At 40.5% G+C, this 25,564-nt stretch overlaps 1 protein-coding gene across 7 annotated transcripts in view; it reads right to left on the bottom strand.

Moving 5' to 3' along the window:
- The window catches only part of LOC129750784 (serine-rich adhesin for platelets), a 251,248-nt gene that overhangs the window by 46,301 nt on the left and 179,383 nt on the right, over window positions 1-25,564 (bottom strand). For all 7 annotated transcript variants that reach the window (XM_055745843.1, XM_055745842.1, XM_055745841.1 and 4 more), the window contains exons 7-8: window positions 10,467-10,736; window positions 9,926-10,369 (exon numbers count right to left, since the gene is read on the bottom strand). In XM_055745843.1, coding sequence (XP_055601818.1) covers window positions 9,926-10,369; window positions 10,467-10,736 — 714 coding nt within the window. The remainder of the gene's footprint in view (window positions 1-9,925; window positions 10,370-10,466; window positions 10,737-25,564) is intronic.

Genomic DNA, 25,564 nt, shown 5'->3' with positions numbered 1-25,564 from the left:
AGCATGCTTGGTAAATCAAAATTTTTGATTTTTGAAAACACAATGACACTTTTGTTTTCGAATATTCACATTTATAAACAAAAGTGTCATGGTATTTTCAGAACCCTAAATCTAAATTTCGGATGTTTGAAATAAAGAAATTGAAGTTCCGAATATTTTTTTTTTCTTCATATAAAAATATTATATTTTTTCCAATTACTTTTACAAAGTTTTCTGTGCCGTGGTATTCTAGTAAATTTATTACTAAAACTATGTTAAATTGGAAAGAGGGCAACCGAAAAAGTCGCGGCGACTCGAAATGGGATCATTTTATCGATAACATTTCACCGTAAGAGTTCGATGGCGGCGTATTTTGATATGTTTTACTATTTTTTTATATCTTTTTTTTTAATCGATTTTTTTGGATATGTTTTCGATACTTTACTAGCATTATGCCATTCGTATCTATTCAAATCTAAAATGATTTAGGATTAAACCAAGATTGGATAAAAAACTATTAAAATTTTACTATAATATCCTGACAGTTCCACAGTTCATGACACTATTCCAAAACACTTGGAACCTTATATTTTAAACTTCAAATATTTGAAGAATCCTTCAAATTTATTAAATATCCTAAAAATAATTTATGTTAAAAATTTACTCCTAAGCTTATGGCAAAATATAACTTTTTTTTTATAAAGACTGAAACTCACCGTTGGTTATGTTTGATAATTAGTTTATCAGCCTAATCAGTGGAAAGTGATGTTCATTTCAAGATTATTAAATATTTTAGTCGGATAGATAGTAAGATGAAATGAAAGCTGGTTAAAATGAGCGAGTAGAATTTTAAGTTTAGAAGTATTACCACCACACATCAAATTTCTGTTCAGCACGGGCCAACTACTATGAAGTGGAATCTGTATCTACCACTTCAAACAACGATAGGTTTTGATCGAAAAATCGTAGATCTTTATAATAATGAAACAGTAAAAAATTGTAAAATTTAGAAAAAGAAGTAGGCAGTATGCCCCTATCAAGCAGAATACTTATGCTGTCAAAATATTTAAACAAATAAGTGTCTATAAAAATTATAAATATGGAAGCTTGGGAACAACGTCAAACGATTAAAAAATTCAAGATTGGCTCGAAATACCCTCCCACCACAGCCGTAGGAACGGGGGGGGGGGGTTTGAGGGTTAAACCCGGGGGGGGGGGGGGCATGAGTGTCCTAAAACTGTCAAACCACGTGTTCTTCTCCAAACTCAAAATTTTAAATCCCTTGTATTATTTTGATGAACGACTAAAGTGAATCAAGAGTAACAATCTCGACTCAGAATTAAGTCCAAAACCTCGAAATCTTATCCCAGGCTTACAATTCTACAATAGTTTTTCAAACAATTTCTCCCTTGTTGATAGACATGTAAAGACTTTACTCGAAAAAAGCTATCAAAAGTTATTCGCAAAAAAAGTTTGTGGTAAAATTTTGAGTACAGCCCTTAGTTTCCAATATCGAAATTTCAATAAGATAAAACTCAATGAGGTTGCCTGATTGTCTGGATTTTTCCCGAATGTTTTTACATTATTTGCAAAATCAAAGAGAAATTTAAATTTTTTTATCACAATTTTGTAATTTGCCTGCAAAACTATTTTTGAGCAAAGTTTATCCAATAAGCTGGCTGAGATGATTCGATGTAAAAAAAAACAACTTCGAGTTTTTTTTCTTTTTTACTTTAGGTGATGGATTCCCAAATCTGCCCGGATATTGCCCTGATTTTGGGTTGTAAACTTTGAATTCGAATGCCCAAATTTTGAAAGGCTTTTAAATAAAAAAAAAGCTAGGGTTTTTCCCTGCCAGATAAGTGCAGAAAATATATGGAGAGCATTGGTTTGAATCGTCTCCGATGTGCTGGTTCCAATTTTTTTTTTCATAAGTATCAAAATTTGTTGCCTGTGACCGGTTTGTGGAATCTGTATCCTTTTTATTATTCTTGATATTCATTTAGGTTCATCATTGGGAAAAAATCCTAATTCGATTCTCGGTTTTTCATTTAAAACTTCAATAAGATTCATTTTCCATGATCGAAACTCATCATTCCGAAATATTGAAATAAAATATTTCAAATAATATACAATTTGACTTGGACTTGGATTTGAAATTTTTACTTTCAATTCTTCAACAGGTTAAAAACTAAGAAAAGTTCCATAATAATGATCCAGAATTGAAATATCAGAGTTTCATCATTTGCAATTTTAATTCAGATTCACCAAAATTACGAAACATTAGTTGAAGGAAAAATGTATATAGGAAACCAAGATAAAAATTCAAATAATAGATTTCTGTTTAAGGATTTCGTTACAAAATTTTTATTTTTCATTTTGACATTTTTGTTTGGAATTTACATTAAGAAATCGAATTAAAATCAGGAATTCAGAGTTTTCCATCAGGTTAAAAATGCAGAATAATAAATCGGAATTCAAATCCAAATTTTCAAAAACAAAACACAAAATATATGAAAATAACTATAATAAAATAGGATCTGTACTCATTTTCAAGATTGCGTTCTTTGGAAAATCTAAACTTTAAATTAATTTTTTTTCACAGGAATTTTATAATGAAATAAAGTATAAATGATAATTTATTGTTGATAAAATAACTTGTACTTAGGCACAATTTCCCCCTATGTTAGGAAAACGTACCGCTATTAAGCCTACCCCCATTCGATATATAGCATTATTTATATAGAATATACAACAATGACTTAGATTTTAACTAAAATTTGAATTTATCGAGTTTAGAAGAATTGAAAATAAATCTGATTTGTATCCCAAACAAGTTTTTCTTTCAAATGATGCCTTCAAGATCCCTCATTTATTTATCAAAGCTTAAAAAACTGTACAATTTAAGGACATATTTTCTAAAGTAATGATTATATATGAATAACTAGCAGACCCGGTAAACTTCGTCTTACCATTTTAAACTTGGCGTCCATTTTCCATTTTTTCTTCGCTTTAAAAAAGCATCAAATGGTGAGTTGTTATTCGAATCGTTTTCATGAACATGTCCTAGTTTTTTTTTAACATTTCTCTCCTTTCCTTTTACTCGAATTGTCCCGCTTAATTCTATCGAAATCAAACCTAAGAATTTTAAATGAATTCTACAGGTCTGTACTTAAATTAACAAAAAATAACCTTCAATAAATCTTACTTACATCAATTGTAAATTAATTGCATGTCGAAACTTTATGGAAATAGAATTTAGAATATCGGGACAATTTTTAGATATCTGCTCAATACTCTACCTTATGTAGTACTTTCAGCTCCTGATTACCTTTGGATGGTATACTTTTTAGAACAAAAGAAATATAAAAAAAAATTAGAGAAGAATTTTTTAAGAATCATTTTCAAGCAGCTTTTGTTCACCATTCTCGCCTTTCGAAGTAGTTGGATTTAATATCCATATTTTCACCAAAATCATGCCCAAAAAAAGGTTCGCTATTTTTCATTATTTATTCAAGGAAAAATGCATATTTAATTTTGAACTTTAACCCAATTAATCAAGGAAACGATTGGTTTTGAAAGGAGGAAAAAATATGTTCAGATTTTTTGTCATTCAACGGAATCACAGCTTTTTTTTTCTTTTTTTATCATAAAGAACATAATATGGAGCGCCTTTTTGAATTGCAGAATGACTGTTCGCCTTTTGGATCACTCATTAAAAAAGCAATATTCAAGCAAATTTCGGCTTTAAAGCGGGTCCAAATGATCACATTAACACATTAGCACATTCAACGATCTCATAAATGCTGATTTGTGCTTCTCCTTGCCCTGGGAAAACAAATTTCAAAAACTTCAATGCCCTTTTTCCATCTCGAAATAATTATTGGCCCTTTTGTTCGCGACGAAATTTTGAGGGGAAATGGGCGAATGAACTGTGGGATTACACACTCATAAAAAAAGCTATTCGCCTTATTTAAATAATTAAATTTAACTTCACTAAAATAAGAGAAATAAAAAGGAGATCATATTTTCGGATGTAAAATAAAGAGTTTAACGCATTTATGTGATTATCTGGATTTGTTTACAGTTGGCGCATTCGCCGTATTCAAAATTTGATACCGATATGTGCCCAATTTAACTATTTGTTTTTGAAAATTTAACCCACTGTTTATTAAGATTCTAACTGAAGCATTGGGGTGTTCTGATTTCAAAATTACCTGAGAAGCGTTGGAGCTAATCTGCGATTTCATTTAAGATTATGTGATATTATTAAGATTCAATAACGAACTTGAATTGTAAGCGAATAGTGAACCTGTAAACAGTTTTCGGTGAATTATATAAAAATAGTATAATAGTGTACCTTCTGAACTGAAATTCTTCCGGAAAATGCATATCCAAAATTGAGGAAAGGCAATTTGCAAAAAAAGTCTTTGTTTACGGCCTTTAAATAAACATCAATCCTATATAATCCATTTTAAAGGACAGGCTCTTGTTCAGTTCATGTGTCTGTTCATTTTCATTGGATTTTGTTGTTTTATTTTAAGGCGTTTGATATATCTCCAGTTAAGTACATTTGTACATGTTCAAAAAATGTCTTCGATCTATTTCTGTCGAAAACATCTTATTCATTTTTCTGTTATCGATATGAATCAAAACTTACCTTCTAGGCGTATTGGATTATCCAATTGTATGTAAAGCTTCTTACTTTTTTTTCAAATGTCTGTAAAAAAGTCATACTATTACTTCATATGCATCAGTTTTCAATTCATATTTTTCAGGCAATAATTGCTGCTTTAATTAACACAAAATGAAAATAGTTTTAATTTTTGAAATCGTTTATATGGTTTTGATTTGATCAGGAAAATGTCAACCTGAGTCACATCTTGGCGTCATTCATAACCATGTGCTGTAGAAATGAGCTAGGAATCAAGAACAAAAAATCACATCAAGGCTTCATATCGCCCCCACTTGCATTGAAAATATGCTTGGTTGAGAAATACGCGCCAAAATATTCTCACTGATCAGTATGCTATGCCTTGGTTACTATCTTCTAACGACGGCTGCTCGCGACGTCTCGACCTTGGAGATGAAAAACAAACCGCCCAAAGGAAAAAAAAATCTCGAAAAAATGGAAGCCATGACTTTTATTTCATTCAAAAACTACAAATTTAATTATTACGGACAATTGATGCGACTTTGTGTTGTTTTTATTCGATATAAACCGATTCGCATGGCTACAGAATATTCTAAAAATAATTTCATTCGAATCGTTTGGGTCGTTTCGGAGGAGTAGTACTACAAACACCGTTACAAGAGAATTTTATATAATAGATTTTCAATATAAAAGAACTTAAACCCGAATGATGAGCTACTTTTAGCATCACTTTTTTTACTATTCTTTATGTATCTTTTTTTCAAACAAAAATATTATAGGAAAAATGTTGTCGCCAAACCCCCTCTCCCCCATGAGGCCATTCTTCTTACGGCCCTGCCTCCCACGATCACAAAACATTCTTCCAGTCAGTTTTCTTTCTGGGTAACGATTTTACTATAAAAATTATCAAAATTACCGAACCCCAAAAGTGTGGGATAAATAGACCTTATGAGTTTTTTAATCGAAGTTTTTGTTTCTCTGGCAACAGTTCAATTGAATTGGAAATCTTTCGAGTTTTTGTTTTTAGCTTCTGTTTGTATATTTTTTAAAGGTCAAAATATTAGACCGAAAGGTATCAAAACCGTATAAAAAAATGTATAACATTTTGAGTTTGTTCATTCAAAAATTCTTTCATTCCTTTATGTTCAAAATGTAATATCTTTAAAATGTATTGATAAGAACCGCATTTTTGACGTAGAATTACGTCTTACGGCAACACTATAGGGGGGCAAATTGAAATTTGCGAACAGATCTCGCGTCACGAAAGCTTTCCATTTGACAGACATCCTATCTAAAGGATTATGACGTCATCACCAACGCCTGCTTTGATGGGTTTTGTTTTTCCCTACCTACGAAAGGTATAAAACAAAGGGCCCGTCGATCGACTCGGTTTCTTTCTCTGTTAGCCGTCAAGCTGAACAGACCGTTGCTGCACTTCGATCTGAGTGTGGACCCCACCAGTGGTAATCCGACTCAGATATCGATTTGCAGTAGTTCAGTGGCAACCAGAGATGCCAATATGCCTGATTTTTCAGGGATTGCCTGATTTTTCGAGGCTCTGCCTGACAACCTGAAAAGCCATTGAATTTCCCTGATTTTTCAAAAAATGCCTGATTTTGCCTGATTTTTGCGAATGTGATGAAAAATGGGTAGTAAGGAACTAAATTAGATACCATTACTGAAGTTAAAAAACGAAAATGTGGCTGAATGAAACCAATCGAAAAGATTCCTAATAATTCATATCTTAAAAAGGGAATGAAAAGGAATCTTTCGGCTTTGATTCAGTAGAATTATGCAACCAAGTAGGCCCACGACACAGTAAAAATGTAGAGTGATGACCAGAAAAAAAAGGTCATCACTTTTAGAGGAATTTCCGTTACTTATGTAGCCTGATTTTGCCTGATTTTATTTCACCAGTTCCCTGATTTTTGAAAATATATGTTAGCAACCCTGGTGGCAACCGTGGACCAGTGAGCAACGATGATGGTGAGCAGCGATGACGGCCACCACACCAGCGTAGACAGCCAGCGGCGGAGGCGTTCAGTGGCGGAGGACTCCAGTGGCAGTGGCAGGGATCCTACAGGTCATCGCAAGTGGCGTTGTATAATCGAATTATGTCACATGGTCCGATTATGTTGCATGGTCGGATTATGTCACATGGTCAATTTATGTTGCATAGTTGGATTTTGTTACATGGTCGGATTATGTTGCATGGTTGGATTATGTCACATGGTCCGATTATGTTGCATAGTCGGATTATGTCACATGGTCGATGGTTGGATTTCGTCACATGATCGAATTATGTTGCATGGTCGGATTATGTCACATGGTCGATTATGTCACATAGTCCGATTATGTTGCATGTTTAGATTTCGTCACATGGTCGATTCATGTTGCATGGTCGGATTATGTCACATGGTCCGATTATGTTGCGTGATCGATTTATGTCACATGGTCGATAATGTTGCATGGTCGGATTATGTTGCATGGTCGGATTGTGTTACATGGTCCGTTTATGTTGCATGGGCGATTATGTCACACGGTCCGATTATGTTGCATGGTTAGAGTTCGTCACATGGTCGATTTATGTTGCATGGTCGGATTATGTCACATGGTCGGATTATGTTGCATAGTCGGATAATGTCAAATGGTCGATGGTTGGATTTCGTCACATGGTCGGATTATGTTGCATGGTCGGATTATGTTGCATGGTCGGATTATGTCACATGGTCGATTATGTCACATGGTCGATTATGTCACATAGTCCGATTATGTTGCATGGTTAGATTTCGTCACATGGTCGATTTATGTTGCATGGTCGGATTATGTCACATGGTCCGATTATGTTGCGTGATCGATTTATGTCACATGGTCGATAATGTTGCATGGTCGATTTATGTTGCATGGTCGGATTATGTCACATGGTCCGTTTATGTTGCATGGGCGATTATGTCACATGGTCCGATTATGTTAGATGATCGATTTATGTCACATGGTCGATGATGTTGCATGGTCAGATTATGTCACGGTCCATTTATGTTGCATGGGCGATTATGTCACATAGTCCGATGATGTTGCATGATCGGATTATGTCACGTGGTCGGATTATGTTGCATGGTCGGATTATGTCACATGGTCCGATTATGTTGCATAGTCGGATTATGTCACATGGTCGATGGTTGGATTTCGTCACATGGTCAGATTATGTCACATAGTCCGATTATGTTGCATGGTTAGATTTCGTCACATGGTCGATTTATGTTGCATGGTCGGATTATGTCACATATTCCGAATATGTTGCATGATCGGATTATGTCACATGGTCAGATTATGTTGAATGATCGATTTATGTCACATGGTCGATAATGTTGCATGATCCGATTATATCACATGGTCCGATTATGTTGCATGGTTTAATTTTGTCACATGGTCGGATTATGTCACATGGTCCGATAATGTTGCATGGTCGGATTTTGTCACATGGTCGAATTATGTTGAATGGTCGATTATGTTGCATGGTTGGAATTCGTCACATGGTCGGATTATGTTGCATGGTCGGATTATGTTACATGGTCGAATTATGTCACATGGTCCGATTATGTTGCATGATCGGATTATGTTGCATGGTCGGATTATGTCACATGGTCAATTTATGTTGCATGGGCGATTATGTTGCATGGTCCGATTATGTTGCATGATTGGATTATGTTGCATGATCGGATTATGTTGCATGATCGGATTATGTCACATGGTCCGATTATGTTGCATGATTCAAATTGATGTCACATGGTCGATAATGTTCCATGGTCGGATTATGGCACAGGGTCCATTTATGTTGCATGGTCCGATTATGTTGCATGATCGATTTATGTCACATTGTCGATAATGTTGCATGGGCGATTATGTCACATGGTCCGATTCTGTTGCATAGTTTAATTTTGTCACATGGTCGGATTATGTTGCATGGTCGGATTATGTCACATGGTCCGATTATGTTGCATGGTCGGATTATGTTGCATGATCGATTATGTCACATGGTCCCATTTTGTTGCATGGTTGGATTTCGTCACATGGTCGGATTATTTTGCTTGGTCAGATTATGTCACATGGTCCGATTTTGTTGAATGGTCGGATTATATCAAATGGTCCGATTATGTCGCATGGTCGGATTATGTTGCATGAATCTGTCACATGCTCCGATTATGTTGCATGGTCCGTTTTTGTTGCATGGTCGGATTATGTTGCATGATTCGATAATGTCACATCGTCGATTTTGTTGCATGATCGAATCATGTCACATGGTCGATTATGTTGCATGGTCGGATTATTTCACATGGTCGATAATGTTGCATGGTAGGATTATGTCACATGGTCCAATTTGGTTACATAATCGGATTATGTCACATGGTCTGGTTATCTTGCATGATCCGATTATGTCACATGGTCCGATTACGTCACATGGTCGGATTATGTCACATATTTGTTGCATGGTCGATTATGTCACAGGATCGGATTATATCACATGGTCCGATTATGTTGCATGATTCGATTATGTTGAATGGTTGGATTTTGTCACATGGTCGGATTATGTTGCATGATCGAGTTTTGTAGCATGGTCGGATTTTGTCACATGGTCAAAATATGTTGCATGGTCGAAAATGTTGCATGATCAAATAATGTCACATCTTCGATTTAACTGCATGATCGGATATTGTCACATGGTTGATTATATTGCATAATCAGGTTGTGCCACATGGTCGATTATGTTGCATGGTCGGATTATGTCAGATGGTCGATTTTATTGCATGGTTGAATTAGGTCACCTGGTCGAATTATGTTACATGATCTGATTATGTTGCATGATTCGATTATGTCACATGTACTGCATGCTCAGATTATTTCTGGTGATAGGTTTATGTCACATGGTTAAATTCTGTTAAATGAGTGAAATTTGTCACGTCATATTGCCATTTTGACACTCATATGTTGGTCATTTCAAAAATGCACTATAAGTTCTGTTATTCTATACATTGACAAAAAACAATTGCGTAATTCTACGTTTAGCGGTCGTAGCCAAATTACTACCTCCTCCACTTTTTTTTTTCAAACGGCTGTAGGCGCATTTAATCCGATGGACACATATAGGAACACATTCTCCTACTTGTTTATATCAATAGACGGGTCTTCTACCCTAGGTACCTGTCAGAGCATCTATACTTAAAGAGCGAAATATTGTCAAGTCTGGTATTCAACATTCAACAATCTATGTGGCTTGTTTTGAAGGTCACTTACCGGCACTCCTTCTCGACTGAGGGTGTCGACATCTGGGCCATCATACCGCAGCTGATGTTGCCCTTCCGAGGCATCGTCGTCGTCGTCGTTGTCATCGCCAGCAATGACCGCTCCGGGCTCTGATTCGTGACCTCCATCGTCGAGGCGGAAGCACCCCGGGAATCGACGCTCGGCGTTTTGGAAATAGTTGAGGCACGTCTGCTACTCTTCGTTAGCTTGGTGGATGAGGCATTGGAAATGGTGGAAGACCGCCGGCTGACGGCAGCAAATGGGTTCTGCTTCGGGCTGCCCGGGTCCTCCTTCTCGATTTTTGTCTGCCGGGACAGGACGTGCCTCCGGGCCGTGTCCGAACGTTTGGTCCGGTCACGCAGCTTGTGAACGACCGGCATATCGTACTGGTAGCCGTAGTGCATCGATCCATGGGACCCGGTCTGATTTAAATTCCTGAAACGAATGGAGAGCAAACAGTCAAAACAGATCGAAACGTCATTCCCGTGTGGGTGGTGGGCAGCAAGGAATTTTAATTTCGAGCTTTAATTACTTGGGAAATGGCTCCGGCTCATCAACGGATTGGGCATGTCGATGTAGCTGCAGCATTGCTGGATGCAACAGGCTTCCGTTGGTCTCTCTGGTAGATCGCTGAACCATGCTGCTGACCCGAGTGCCTCGACTAGGACGTACGGTGGTGCGGGCCCGATTCGAAGGTGAACCACCGGAAACGAGTGGAACCGTCAGTTTGTCCGTTAGATTTGGCACCGATCCGCTCCTGGACACCCGACGGCTTTCGCAAGTTTTGGTGGCTTTTGGAGTGCTGCAGAGGAAATGAAATATTCGAATAATGAGTTTACATATACACAAATAGTGGTGACTGATCTGTTATTTCAAGTGATTTCAAATGTTTTTCATGGTCCAGAATAGGGTAGATGATCTTGAGTGAAACTAGCCAAAATCTGACTATTTTCTATTTTCTAAACTATTTTCTTTTCCTAAGATCTAGGCCAAAGGTAAGATACTAGAGATGTACCGAATAGTGGTATTCGGCGAACGGCTGGATACCAAATATTGACCTTTTCAACTATTCGGCCAAACGGCCAACGCCATATTTTTAAGTCGATTATTCCCAACCAGATGTGTCAGATCTTTTTTAGGTAAAGGTCTCTTTCATTTTAAAAACTTCACAATTAGCTGAAAGGACATCAGATGACTTGTCGCTTCTAGGACGTTCATCATAAAAGAGATTGAAATCCGGGACAAAACATTTCAAAACAGGTGCCAAGCTATTTTAAATTGCTATTTTTTATATCAAATTAGATGAATGTCTAATTTTTGCTAGATGTAATAAAAATAGTTGCCAAAAAAATCGATGATATTTAACCCTAAGCATACATTTTTTTCTACGACACGTATCCACACGGCCGGGTCTGAACGATTTTTTGAAAAACTTGTAAAGAAAGGTAAAATCTGAACAGAAACTAGGTATTGTTCTCATACATACATACATACAAGAGAATAAAGAAATTAAATAGCTTGAAATTTAATGTTTTCATCGAATTATAACAGTAGTGTTCAAATCGAATCTATCGAATAAATCTACTTTGAAAAATCATTTTGTAATACAAAATTTAAACAAAATCGAAAAGACATTTGGTTTAGCAAAAAATCTGAAAAAAAAACCAGGTTAAATCCGGTAAGTTAAAAAAAATGTGGCCATCCCGGTCAGATTTAACGTTTCTCGAATTCTTTATTTGGTTTATGGGCAGCCTGAATACATCAAGAAAATTTGGAATAAATGATAATCAAAGCACAAAGCTATCTACAATGAAAAACATACGGAAAAATCTTAAATGTTTTACTGAAACCATACGATTTTGATAATTTTGAAGCTTTATCAACATTACTTTTGGATGTTGTATAAATTATCTAACATTAGTTGAAAAAATTGACAAGTTTAATCTCGTATGAATTTAAAAAAAATAAATACCTAGCTCAACTATTCGATGAGCCGAATATTCGGCTTAACGGTTTTTTGGCGGTATTCGACGCCGAATACTCGGTACATCTCTACAAGTAACAAACAGATTTCACTCGATAACGGTTTTTTGATAACTATTTTTTTCACCAAATTTGATAAGATATTTTAATTTTCATAAAATATTTGCTGAACATATTTAACATGCAAAGTTATCTTTGACAGCGGATTCAAAATTCCTGCTGTTATCTGTAGTGGTTCGCTCTTCCGACCCATTTTATATGTATTTTTAATTTAAAACTGGTAGTTCAATTATTCAGAAAAATTTCATCTAGATTTGAAAAATATTCCACTGTACACTTCGCATAGAAATAATACTGCACTTATACCTTCAAAAAAAACGCAATTAAAACTTTAAAACACTACAAAAAAGTTGACATGAATGATTGTGGACAAATGCAACTCCAAACAAGTGATTTGCATATTTGATCAAGTCACTGACACACTGACACGGACTAGTTGAGAAATAAATTCAATTTGAGAAAAGCTTCGCACAAGAAGGTTATAAGGGCAGCAGGCTGTGAAAACTTCTGGTTGAAAACGCAGGTTTCAGTGGTGGAATAGAGTTATCTTTATTCATGTTTCGTCTATGAGGTCATTAGATTACAACTATATTAATTAGCGATAGCTTATTGTCACTTCCACATCTTATATTCCCTAACCGGGAAAGTACTCATTTCTCAATGAGTACTTTGATATTCTTACCAAGAATATCTGGCAACACTGTTGTGTTACCACGAACCCAATTTGTGTTGTCTCGCTTAACCGTGTGATGATGTAAACATTTATACCGCTTTTATCATCATCACCTGTCATCAGCAATCATTAATCTATTGTTCTCGATTGCGAATTGAACAACAAGCAAGAGCTGGGGGAGGAAGACTGAAATTTGTTGTATCGTTTTCTGTATCGTTTTTTTACTGTTCGGCAAAAAGCCAGAAAAGATTTGTAATCGTTCAAATTTTAACTATAGATGATCAGTATCGCGTAGCGAGTCATGTAACTCAGTTGTTTAGGTGCTAAATTTAGATTTAGATATATTTTTAGAACAACCATTGTTCCATTTATCAGCTTTAAAACTTTGACGAAATTTGAGCGACTTAATACGCCTGATCATGCAAGAATTTGCCAGAGCAAAACAAAACCTAATTAAATCATTGTTTTATGCAAAACAAGTGCTTTTCAGCATCAAACAAGTTTTATTAAAAATCACTAAATAAGAAAGTAAAACTTTGAACCTTCGCACTGGTCGATAGATTGAGGAGAGAAATTTGACGTTTGAAAGATTTTTTTTCTTTTTTTATTCAGTCTTCCTCCCCCAGAGCAAGAGGAACCAAAACAAACAATGTTTTGATTTTGCTCGCAGCAGAAATCGGTTGCTGTTTTTTAGGTCGCCGGAAAGAAACCGTAAGTTTCAACACCTCCCCTCTATTCGTAAATTGAGAATGCTGAACAGCTTCGCGTGCCTCGCCCTAGGTTACGCCTTCGAGAACGCATAAGCTGGCTGATCCTCAGTACAGATGTGTCTCAAAGAAAGTTGACCGCTTCTTACGATCTCCCTGATGAATGCATACTTCACATCCAGATGCTTCATCCGCTGATGAATCCGCGCCTCTTCCAGATACTGGATGCAAGGGATGTTGTCTTCCATTAATGTGAAAGGAGTGCTAACCCACCCAATTCACCAAGGAAGTTTGTTAACCACAAACCTTCCTTAACTGCATGGCAAAGGGCTCCTATCTCAGCTTCGGTCGAAGACAGACTGACCGCCTGTTGACGTTTCGTTGACCACGATTCGAAGTTGCTCTTCCTCATCATCAGCGGCTACGTTAGCCACGTACCATTGATTAGCTTCTCCTGTTCGCTGACTGCGTCTCTGGGCCGGCTCGCGATTGACGGAATCTTGATCATCATCGTCATCTTCGTCATCGCTACTCTCGCTACTCGCTACTCTATTCTCCCAACGTATGTTGACTGGCACCAGATTCGATGACGAATCTTCGTCGATTCTGGTGGCTGATAACCTCAGCATGCGAACGCACAGCATATCTTGCATGTTGTTTTCTGGTAACCCCAGATAAACAATCTCTTGTTGCTAACAGGGCCCTTTCTCGGTGGCTTCGTGAATTAGCTAGACTTCGATCGACAGGACTCATCCAAAATGCCTCAGAAATCAAAAGGTGGATGAATTCGCTAGCGAATAACCATCGCTCGAACCACCTCCTCCGAAGCACCCGAAGCAGCTTCCATCCATCGAAGACATGCTCGCGCATACTATACGCAGTACAGCTACTTAGCACGAGAATGATCTTCTCGACTCCAACTCTTTGATCGCTACAAAAAGCGTGAAGGCAAAGTTCAGAAACAAACGTCCAATCTGACTCTGTGTTGCTAAAGTTTCTGGCAACTGGGGATTTTTTTTTATTATCTGACGGGTTTGCGCCGGGGGTCTTCAGATTTTCCCCAAAATTGAAAATTTGGTTCATTTTTGCGACTTAAAAACACATGTATTTTTTCAGATTTCTAACATTTTTATTTTTTGAGTTAGCTTCGGTTAGATTTTTTTGTAAATAAAAAATAACAATTTTTCAAAGCTACATAACTCTGTTGTTTCTCAACGGAAATTATAAAATAGCACATCAAAATGCATTGAAATTTTATCAGCTTTCCAAATAGAATAGTTGAGAAAAATTAAATAATGACCTTCAACATGAAAAGTTGTAAATAAACTTTAATTGGCGTCTAAAAGTACCGTCTGCACCACCGAATATTTTGCAAAAAATACCATTGTATAGCTCGATTCATGATGCAACTTTCATCTGAAGACACCAAAGTGGGCTATTAACACCTTGAAGAGTTATGAAAGAAAGAATGACAATAAATCTCTTTTTTTGCATCGAAAACAAACAATGGTCGAACAACTGCACTCACATATGGATATAGCAAGCACTTCCCGATCAGGAGAGCATATCAAAATAATAACTCAAACGTATCTCACCAAGATATTTACATCTGATTCAGTTATAATTAAGTACTCCAAATTTTCAATTTTAAGTTTCTCCAATCTGAATTATATCTTATTCTGATTGACAAGCTTGAATGGGGTTGAGCTCATATTCAATGATCAAATTTTTTTTCGGATTGTCCTTAAATAAAATGATTATATCTTATTTTGATATACGTACAACTTTTTCTGAAACACGGACATCGAAGTCAACGGCTCAAACCTTACATTAACGAGTTTCGCTCAACAGATTCATAAAATTGAATCAAATTTTTGGGAAACTAAAAATGGGGCATGGTTTTATCAAACAATGTGGTTTATTGACCTTCCACTAGAAAATTTTCTCGAAGCACTCATATCTTTATAAGTTATAATTTTGATATAATTTGTTCTGTCCAATATCAAACTATGCTATCTGAACGAGATATAATCTTGATAGGAGCATATCAAAAACTGATATAATTTAGCTATGATCGAATAGATATTTTGATATAATTTGAGATATTTTAACATCCTACGAGTACTGAATTATAACTCATTTAGATAGAAAAAAGTAAGTATCAAAATATCTCATTTTGATATAATTTAGTTTTTCCCTCCTGATCAGGTTCTAACAACATGGAAACAAAAGAACTTATCAAAGCTGGTAAAAAACACTACTTTTTCGTCCTTTTCAGACTGCCCCTACTCGCATAACAGTCCCATATGAATTTTCGTCATTTTAGGTCAACATAAGGCTTCAACATAAAAGACTAATAAAAGAGGTTTTGTTCTAGAAATTTCGAGAAAAAATATCAATTCGTGGCTGTCCTATATGAAATATACCTGAATAACAGTCCCAAATGTGAAATACCACGGATTTGGTAACTTTTTAATGTTTCTTTCGACGAAATAGTCTTTGGTTTATTGCTTTGAATCATTTAAACATTTTTTTAACTCACTTGATGTCGAATGATGCACATTAGTTTTCGAAGGCAGGTCTGACTTTCTTAGGAATGACTTCCTGAGCGAAAAACTATCGGATGCTATCAAAAATCGTAAAAAGATTCAACTTACAATGTGGAATTCATGATATTTTTTTTCAAAAGTATGTTTCTTTTTCTGACAATTGCATTTAGAAGTTCAAAAATGATCAAATTTTAGTCTTAGAAAGAAGCTTGGTGAGAAAAATATACTTTGTATGGGACTGTTATGCTAGTAGATTCGAAAAAGGTTTCAAATATGGTCGATTAACAGTCCCATAATGAATAAAAATGGTGCTCTCGACCTTACCAATAACCCAATTTCGAAAATTTCAGGTCTAACGATTTATTATGACAACCTGGTGGTGGACCAGTGGTGGTCACAATTTAGAAATATATATTCCAAAACAGAAAAAGCTGATTGTCTCGCTTGCTTATTTTTGTATATGGGACTGTTATGAAAGAAGGGGCGGTAGATTGTTGCAGCTCAACTGACTTCTTGTTATATCCAAAAATCTAATAACGTATTCGTTTATACCCAGTTTTGCACCAGGTCACAACAAGTTATGCACATTTTACTGTCATTTTTAGAAGATTATGCGCTAAGTTTTGCATCCGTAATTCCCCAGATTTGATTTAAAATGGACGGTGGAACACTGAAGATACGTGTGTGAGCGATCGAGGTAGCAAAACACTGACGACGAATTATGTTCGTTCTAGTATGATAAACCTTAAAACTGGGCGAATGTAGAAAACGAATACGGTAAAAGTATCATATTTTCATCATTTTACAGCCTAGGCTGGCCATACTGAGCTCTTTGATTATTTCTACAACATTTGTGCCACTTTCTCATACTTTTTTGATCAATGGGAAAGGATTTTGGTGTCCTGTGCTTAGCTCTCGATATGAAAACTATGTAAAGCACGTCTATATTTCATTTTTTTAATCACATTTTTGTGATCCCAAACACAGGGACTGAACCTTCTACGATTGGCATTGATTATGCTTCACAATGATCTTTGATCGAAAAATTAATAAGTTATATAGTATATGACCAAGTTGTAAAAGCAACATTCCCATTATTAGTTATATCACATAAACAATACGATACTCAGAATTTTGGTTAAAATTTAAAGTCAGTTTTGCTGTAAACACTCTACAAAGCACGAAAAAGTAGTGTTTTTACCAGCTTCGATAAGTTCTTTTGTTTCCCTGTTGTTAGAAGTGCGCGCTATCTCCATATGTGAGTGCAGTTGTTCGACCATTGTTTGTTTTCGATGCAAAAAAAGAGATTTATTGTCATTATTTCTTTCATAACTCTTCAAGGTGTTAATGGCCCACTTTGATGTCTTCAGATGAAAGTTGCATCATAAATCGAGCTATACAATGGTATTTTTTGCAAAATATTCGGTGGTGCAGACGGTACTTTTAGACGCCATTTAAAGTTTATTTACAACTTTTCATGTTGAAGGTCATTATTTAATTTTTCTCAACTATTCTATTTGGAAAGCTGATAAAATTTCAATGCATTTTGATGTGCTATTTTATAATTTCCGTTGAGAAACAACAGAGTTATGTAGCTTTGAAAAATTGTTATTTTTTATTTACAAAAAAATCTAACCGAAGCTAACTCAAAAAATAAAAATGTTAGAAATCTGAAAAAATACATGTGTTTTTAAGTCGCAAAAATGAACCAAATTTTCAATTTTGGGGAAAATCTGAAAACCCCCGGCGCAAATTGTCAGATAATAAAAAAAAATCCCCAACTAACCGTCGCCAAAAATACCTCCTCCTAAGCTACAGAAAAATCAAACTGTAGGCTTGAATGAGCTCATCCGTGCTGACAACAGCGTAGCTCCACAACACGAGAGTAACCATCTCGAACAGCTTCTTCCAATCTCCAATCTTGGCTTATACTCCATCTGGAGCATTAGGATCTGGCCAATCCTGGTTACAGATCCCGAGAGTCCTCCTCCCGGCCGTCGGAAATAAAACCATGCTGCTAATTGCAGCACGGCTTGTGTCGGCATCGAGAGTAACCCTCTCGGAACCCAACATCCCTGCCTCGAACTCCAGTGACACCTTCTGGCTGACCTGAAGCATCTCATGGCCTCTGTGCTGACGGTCCTTTGCGCTGATGGTCCTCTGCGCATGGATCAGCTTATAACTGCTGACCATAGCGCATCACCAAAGGACGAGAGTAACCCTCTCGGCTATCAGCATCACTCAATATATCCGGGGTGGACCTCTTGACCATTGCGCTGTCCGGTTGCGGATCCAGGGACTGCTCCCGGCCGTCGGACGTGAGCTCAAGCATGCTAACCGCAGCGTGGCTCGTGACGGCATCGAGAGTAACCCTCTCGGTCCACGAACCTCCCCGGACTCGACCTCTGGTGGAACCTCCGTGCTGGCCTGTAACATCTCGCAGGCTCGCGTCTGCGCTGGCGGACTTCCGACAGCTTGCTGGCCCTCTGCGATGGTCTTCTGGCTCCTCGACCCCGGCTGGTCCTTCTGCGATGGTTGCTGAAGCACTTGCTAACCGCAAGTCTGATAAACTTGAGAGTACCCCTCTCACTAACTCGTTTTTCCAAAAATCCAGAAGAAACTGGGCCCATAACCTGTTGAAAACGCAGGTGGGGGTGGAATAGTACACCCATAGAAGAGGTTGCAAAAATCCAATGCCTATTTAGCAAATCTCTGTGCCGATAATGCGCTGAAATGTGCACTGTGCCGAAGACGGTATGTTTGAAAAACCGTAACTGGCATAAGGACTCGGCTCCCAACCAAAATGATGACCACTACATTCAAGCGAAACAAGAAAAACATTTTATGGGATTTCCTTCCTATTGGATAATTCCTCCCAGAAACAAGAAAATAAAAATTAAAACCACAGTGCTGTAGTGAGAATCGAACTCACATCACCAATTGTATCGTCTTGTCAGTCCGACATTCTAACCAGTGTACTATTCGAGCTTCATGTAGGACGAGGTATATTTGTCATAGGCTTTCTGTTACCGATCAATCACAAAAAACGTACAACGGCGGCTTCCCGGCGTTTGGCCACCTTTCAATGCATTCCTTTGTCTTAAGATGGAAACGGGAAAGGGAACGGGAATGAAGGAACGGGAAACCCATTGAATGAGAACTGTGCTTTGCTTACTGCCTGCTATTACATACACACGCTACATATACACAGCTGCTAAAGCCGGGCAGCTTGGCCGGTGTTGTTTGCCGGTAAATTGAAGGAATGTTTTTGTTGTTGCTTTTGCTACATACACACGCACAGCTTAGCCGTGTTTGCCGGTTGATTGAATTAGAAGGAAGTTTTTGTTGTTGCTTTTGCTACATTCACACGCACAGTGCTCGGTTCGCTGGCTGCCTGGTGTTGGCCGGTATTTATTTCCATCCTTCTTCGGCTTGTGATGCGATGGGGAGGGACGCGAAAACGTTTTTATTTTGTTTCATTCAGACATACGCAATTCGGTTGCACTGGGAGGTTAATGCCGGTGGGCGCAAATCGAATCAGTGCCGGTCGCGTTATCTTCTTGTACCAATGATGCTATGAAATTGACTACACGCCATTGGCACAGAGGCTGAATTTTGGGTGTAGTACTACGGTTCCTACAGTTCCAACGGTTCCTACAGTTCGAACGGTTCCCTACGGTTCGTGAGGTTCGTTCAATTCCTACGGTTCGAACGATGCCGACGGTTCGAACGGTTCGTACGGTTCGTACGGTTCCTCCAGATCTTACGGTTCGTACGATTCATACGTTTCGTACGGTTCCTACGGTTCGTACAGTTTCCTACGGTTCGTACGGTTCCTACGTTTCGAACAGTTTGTACGGTTTGTACGGTTCGTACGGTTCCAATGGTTCGAACGGTTCCTACGGTTCGTACGGTTCGAACGGTTCGTACGGTTTCCTACATTTTCCTACGGTTCGTACGGTTCCTACGGTTCGTACGGTTCCTACGGTTCCTACGGTTCGTACGGTTCCTACGGTTCCTACGGTTCCCACGGTTCCTAAGGTTCGAACGGTTTCTACGGTTCCTACGGTTCGTACGGTTCCTACGGTTCGTACGGTTCCTACGGTTCGTACGGTTCCTACGGTTCCTACGGTTCGTACGGTTCCTACGGTTCGTACAGTTTCCTACGGTTCGTACGGTTCGTACAGTTTCCTACGGTTCCTACGGATCCTACGGTTCGTACGGTTCCTACGGTTCGAACGGTTCCTACGGTTCGTACGGTTCCTACGGTTCGTACAGTTTCCTACGGTTCGTACGGTTCCTACGGTTCGTACGGTTCTTACGGTTCCTACGTTTCGAACGGTTTGTACGGTTCGTACGGTTCGTACGGTTCCAATGGTTCGAACGGTTTCCCATGGTTCGTACGGTTCGTACGGTTTGTACGGCTCGTACGGTTCGTACGGTTCCAACGGTTCGTTCGGTTCGTACAATTCGAACGGTTAGTACGGTTCGAACGGTTCGTACGGTTCGTACGGTTTCCTACAGTTCGAACGGTTTCTTACGGTTCGAACGGTTCCTACGGTTCGTACGGTTCCTACGGTTCGAACGGTTCCTACGGTTCGTACGGTTTCCCACGGTTCGTACGGTTTCTACGGTTCGTACGGTTCCTACGGTTCGTACGGTTCGAACGGTTCCTACGGTTCCTACGGTTCCTACGGTTCCTACGGTTCGTACGGTTCGTACGGTTCCTATGGTTCGTACGGTTTCCCACGGTTCGTACGGTTCCTACGGTTCCTACGGTTCCTACGGCTCGTACGGTTCCTATGGTTCGTACGGTTCGTACGGTTCGAACGGTTCCTACGGTTCGTACGGTTCCTACGGTTCCTACGGTTCGAACGGTTCCTACGGTTCCCACGGTTCCCACGGTTCCTAAGGTTCGAACGGTTTCTACGGTTCGTACGGTTCCTACGGTTCGTACTGTTCCTACGGTTCGAACGGTTCCTACGGTTCGTACGGTTCCTACGGTTCGAACGGTTCGAACGGTTCCTACGGTTCGTACGGTTCCTACGGTTCGAATGGTTCGTACGGTTCCTACGGTTCGAACGGTTCGTACGGTTCTTACGGTTCGAACGGTTCCTACGGTTCCCACGGTTCCTAAGGTTCGAACGGTTTCTACGGTTCGTACGGTTCCTATGGTTCGTACGGTTCGTACGGTTCCTACGGTTCGTACGGTTCCTTCGGTTCGTACGGTTCCTACGGTTCGTACGGTTCCTACGGTTCCTACGGCTCGTACGGTTCCTATGGTTCGTACGGTTCGTACGGTTCGTACGGTTCCTACGGTTCGTACGGTTCCTACGGTTCCTACGGTTCCTACGGTTCGAACGGTTCCTACGGTTCGTACGGTTCCTACGGTTCGTACGGTTCGTACGGTTCCTACGGTTCGTACGGTTCCTACGGTTCGAATGGTTCGTACGGTTCCTACGGTTCGAACGGTTCGTACGGTTCCTACGGTTCGAACGGTTCCTACGGCTCCCACGGTTCCTAAGGTTCGAATGGTTTCTACGGTTCGTACGGTTCCTACGGTTCGAACGGTTCGTACGGTTTCTACGGTTCGTACGGTTCGTACGGTTCCTACGGTTCGTACGGTTCCTACGGTTCGAACGGTTCCTACGGTTCGTACGGTTCCTACGGTTCGAATGGTTCGTACGGTTCCTACGGTTCGAACGGTTCGTACGGCATGCTTCCGAAAATCAATCATTTTCACTGAGCCATGCTTGACTACATTCAGAGCCAAAAAATCAAAGCAGTCAAATTTCCCTTCTTCAACCAAATCATACAAACAATCATGCATGACAACGACGCTTCTGTATTTGAAACACTTTTGCGATACATGATGAGGTAAATAAGGACGCAGACTATCAGCAACGAACGTCTCGATGCTGATTTCCTTCCCCTAACGACTTTCAACCTTTAGAATCATAACTGATATGTATCAGTTCTAAGCGATCTATGTAGGCTATCAGATGATTTTTTTATTTTTCGTTTTGCCTAGAAGGACAAAATCATGACTAGGTAACCGCAATGAACTGTCCAGCATGTGCTACAGCTTTTTTGAACATGTGGTCCTGGTATTTATTCAGATTTTTCCTTTTGAAACATTAATGATCGTCTATCAATAACGAGCATTATCAACAATGATGCGAGGATAGACGTTCGGGAATGATTGAGGGAGCGACGTTCAAAATGTATCACCAAGTATGTCGATCACCGTCGATAAGCCACGTGACGAATAGCAACGGTAGCCTCCGGTGGGGCATGGTATATCTTCTTGTATCAAGTTAGTGTTGATTTTCGACATATATTCAATGGGTACTTTTACCACGTGCGTATCACAGCACTCGAAAGTAGCATCATTCTAGCTAGAAACCATTACTGATTGCTTTTCTTGAGCGATTTTCCGACCACTGTCGTACGGTTCCTACGGTTCCTCAAATCGAATGGTTCCTACGGTTCCCACGGTTCCTACGGTTCGGACGGTTTCTACGGTTCGTACGGTTCGTACGGTTCGTACGGTTCGTACGGTTCGTACGGTTCCTACGGTTCGTACGGTTCCTACGGTTCGTACGGTTCCTACGGTTCGAACGGTTCCTACGGTTCGAACGGTTCCTACGGTTCGAATGGTTCGTACAGTTCCTACGGTTCGAACGGTTCGTACGGTTCCTACGGTTCGAACGGTTCCTACGGTTCCTACGGTTTCTACGGTTCCTACGGTTCCTACGGTTCCTACGGTTCGAATGGTTCCTACGGTTCCTACGGTTCCTACGGTTCCTACGGTTCGTACGGTTCGTACGGTTCGTACGGTTCCTACGGTTCGTACGGTTCCTTCGGTTCGTACGGTTCGAATGGTTCCTACGGTTCGAATGGTTCGTACAGTTCCTACGGTTCGAACGGTTCGTACGGTTCCTACGGTTCGAACGGTTCCTACGGTTCCCACGGTTCCTAAGGTTCGAACAGTTTCTACGGTTCCTACGGTTCCTTACGGTTGGTACGGTTCCCACGGTTCGTACGGTTCCTTCGGTTCGTACGGTTCGAACGGTTCCTACGGTTCGAATGGTTCGTACAGTTCGTACGGTTCGAACGGTTCGTACGGTTCCTACGGTTCGTACGGTTCCTACGGTTCGAACGGTTCCTTCGGTTCGTACGGTTCGAACGGTTCCTACGGTTCGAACGGTTCCTACGGTTCGTACGGTTTCTTCGGTTCGTACGGTTCGAACGGTTCCTACGGTTCGAACGGTTCCTACGGTTCGAACGGTTCCTACGGTTCGAACGGTTCCTACGGTTCGAACTATTCCTACGGTTCGTACGGTTCCTACGGTTCGAATGGTTCGTACAGTTCGTACGGTTCGAACGGTTCCTACGGTTCGTACGGTTCCTACGGTTCGAATGGTTCGTACAGTTCGTACGGTTCGAACGGTTCGTACGGTTCCTACGGTTCCTACGGTTCGTACGGTTCCTTCGGTTCGTACGGTTCGAACGGTTCCTACGGTTCGTACGGTTCCTTCGGTTTGTACGGTTCGAACGGTTCCTACGGTTCGAACGGTTCCTACGGTTCGCACTATTCCTACGGTTCGTACGGTTCCTACGGTTCGAATGGTTCGTACAGTTCCTACGGTTCGAACGGTTCCTACGGTTCCTACGGTTCGAACGGTGCCTACGGTTCCCACGGTTCCGAAGGTTCGAAATGGTTCTACGGTTCGTACGGTTCCTACGGTTCGTACGGTTCCTACGGTTCGAACGGTTCGAACGGTTCCTACGGTTCGAACGGTTCCTACGGTTCGTACGGTTCCTATGGTTCGTACGGTTCATACGGTTCGTACGGTTCCCAAGGTTCCTACGGTTCCTACGGTTCCTACGGTTCGAACGGTTCCTACGGTTCGAACGGTTCCTACGGTTCGAACGGTTCCTACGGTTCGAACGGTTCCTACGGTTCGAACGGTTCCTACGGTTCGTACGGTTCCTATGGTTCGTACGGTTCGTACGGTTCCTACGGTTCGTACGGTTCCTTCGGTTCGTACGGTTCCTACGGTTCCTACGGTTCCTACGGTTCAAACTATTCCTACGGTTCGTACGGTTCCTACGGTTCGTACGGTTCCTACAGTTTCTACGGTTCGAACGGTTCGTACGGTTGCTACGGTTCGAACGGTTCCTACGGTTCCCACGGTTCCGAAGGTTCGAAATGTTTCTTCGGTTCGTAAGGTTCCTATGGTTCGTACGGTTCGTACGGTTCGTACGATTCTCACGGTTCGTACGGTTCCAACGGATCCTACGGTTCCTACGGTTCGAACGGTTCCTACGGTTCGAACGGTTCCTACGGTTCGAACGGTTCCTACGGCTCGTACGGTTCCAACGGTTCCTACGGTTCCTACGGTTCGAACGGTTCCTACGGTTCGAACGGTTCCTACGGTTCGAACGGTTCCTACGGCTCGTACGGTTCCTATGGTTCGTACGGTTCGTACGGTTCGTACGATGCCTACGGTTCGTACGGTTCCTAAGGTTCCCACGGTTCCTAAAGTTCGAACGGTTTCTACGGTTCGTACGGTTCCTATGGTTCCTACGGTTCGTACGGTTCCTACGGTTTGTACGGTTCCTACGGTTCGAACGGTTCCTACGGTTCGAACGGTTTGTACGGTTCCTACGGTTCCTAAGGTTCGAACGGTTCCTACGGTTCGTACGGTTCCTACGGTTCCTACGGTTCGTACGGTTCCTAAGGTTCGAACGGTTCCTACGGTTCGTACGGTTCCTACGGTTCGAACGGTTCCTACTGTTCCTACGGTTCGTACGGTTTCTACGCTTCGTACGGTTCCTACGGTTTGTACGGTTCCTACTTTTCCTACGGTTCGTACGGTTCCTACGTTTCGAACGGCTCCTACGGTTCGTACGGTTCCTACGGTTCGAACGGTTCGTACGGTTCCTACGGTTGGAACGGTTCCTACGGTTCGTACGGTTCCTACGGTTCGTACGGTTCCTACGGTTCGAACGGTTCCTACGGTTCGAACGGTTCCTACGGTTCCTACGGTTTCTACGGTTCGTACGGTTCCTACGGTTCGAACGGTTCCTACGGTTCGAACGGTTCCTACGGTTCGAATGGTTCGTACAGTTCCTACGGTTCGAACGGTTCGTACGGTTCCTACGGTTCGAACGGTTCCTACGGTTCCTACGGTTTCTACGGTTCGTACGGTTCCTACGGTTCCTACGGTTCGAATGGTTCCTACGGTTCCTACGGTTCCTACGGTTCGTACGGTTCGTACGGTTCGTACGGTTCGTACGGTTCGTACGGTTCCTACGGTTCGTACGGTTCCTTCGGTTCGTACGGTTCGAATGGTTCCTACGGTTCGAATGGTTCGTACAGTTCCTACGGTTCGAACGGTTCGTACGGTTCCTACGGTTCGAACGGTTCCTACGGTTCCCACGGTTCCTAAGGTTCGAACAGTTTCTACGGTTCCTACGGTTCCTTACGGTTGGTACGGTTCCCACGGTTCGTACGGTTCCTTCGGTTCGTACGGTTCGAACGGTTCCTACGGTTCGAACGGTTCCTACGGTTCGAATGGTTCGTACAGTTCGTACGGTTCGAACGGTTCGTACGGTTCCTACGGTTCGTACGGTTCCTACGGTTCGAACG

This window comes from Uranotaenia lowii, chromosome 3, assembly GCF_029784155.1.
Source record: "Uranotaenia lowii strain MFRU-FL chromosome 3, ASM2978415v1, whole genome shotgun sequence".
NCBI lineage: Eukaryota > Metazoa > Arthropoda > Insecta > Diptera > Culicidae > Uranotaenia > Uranotaenia lowii.
Note: the sequence above shows the minus strand (reverse complement) of the source record. Positions and strands in the feature narration are given on the sequence as shown.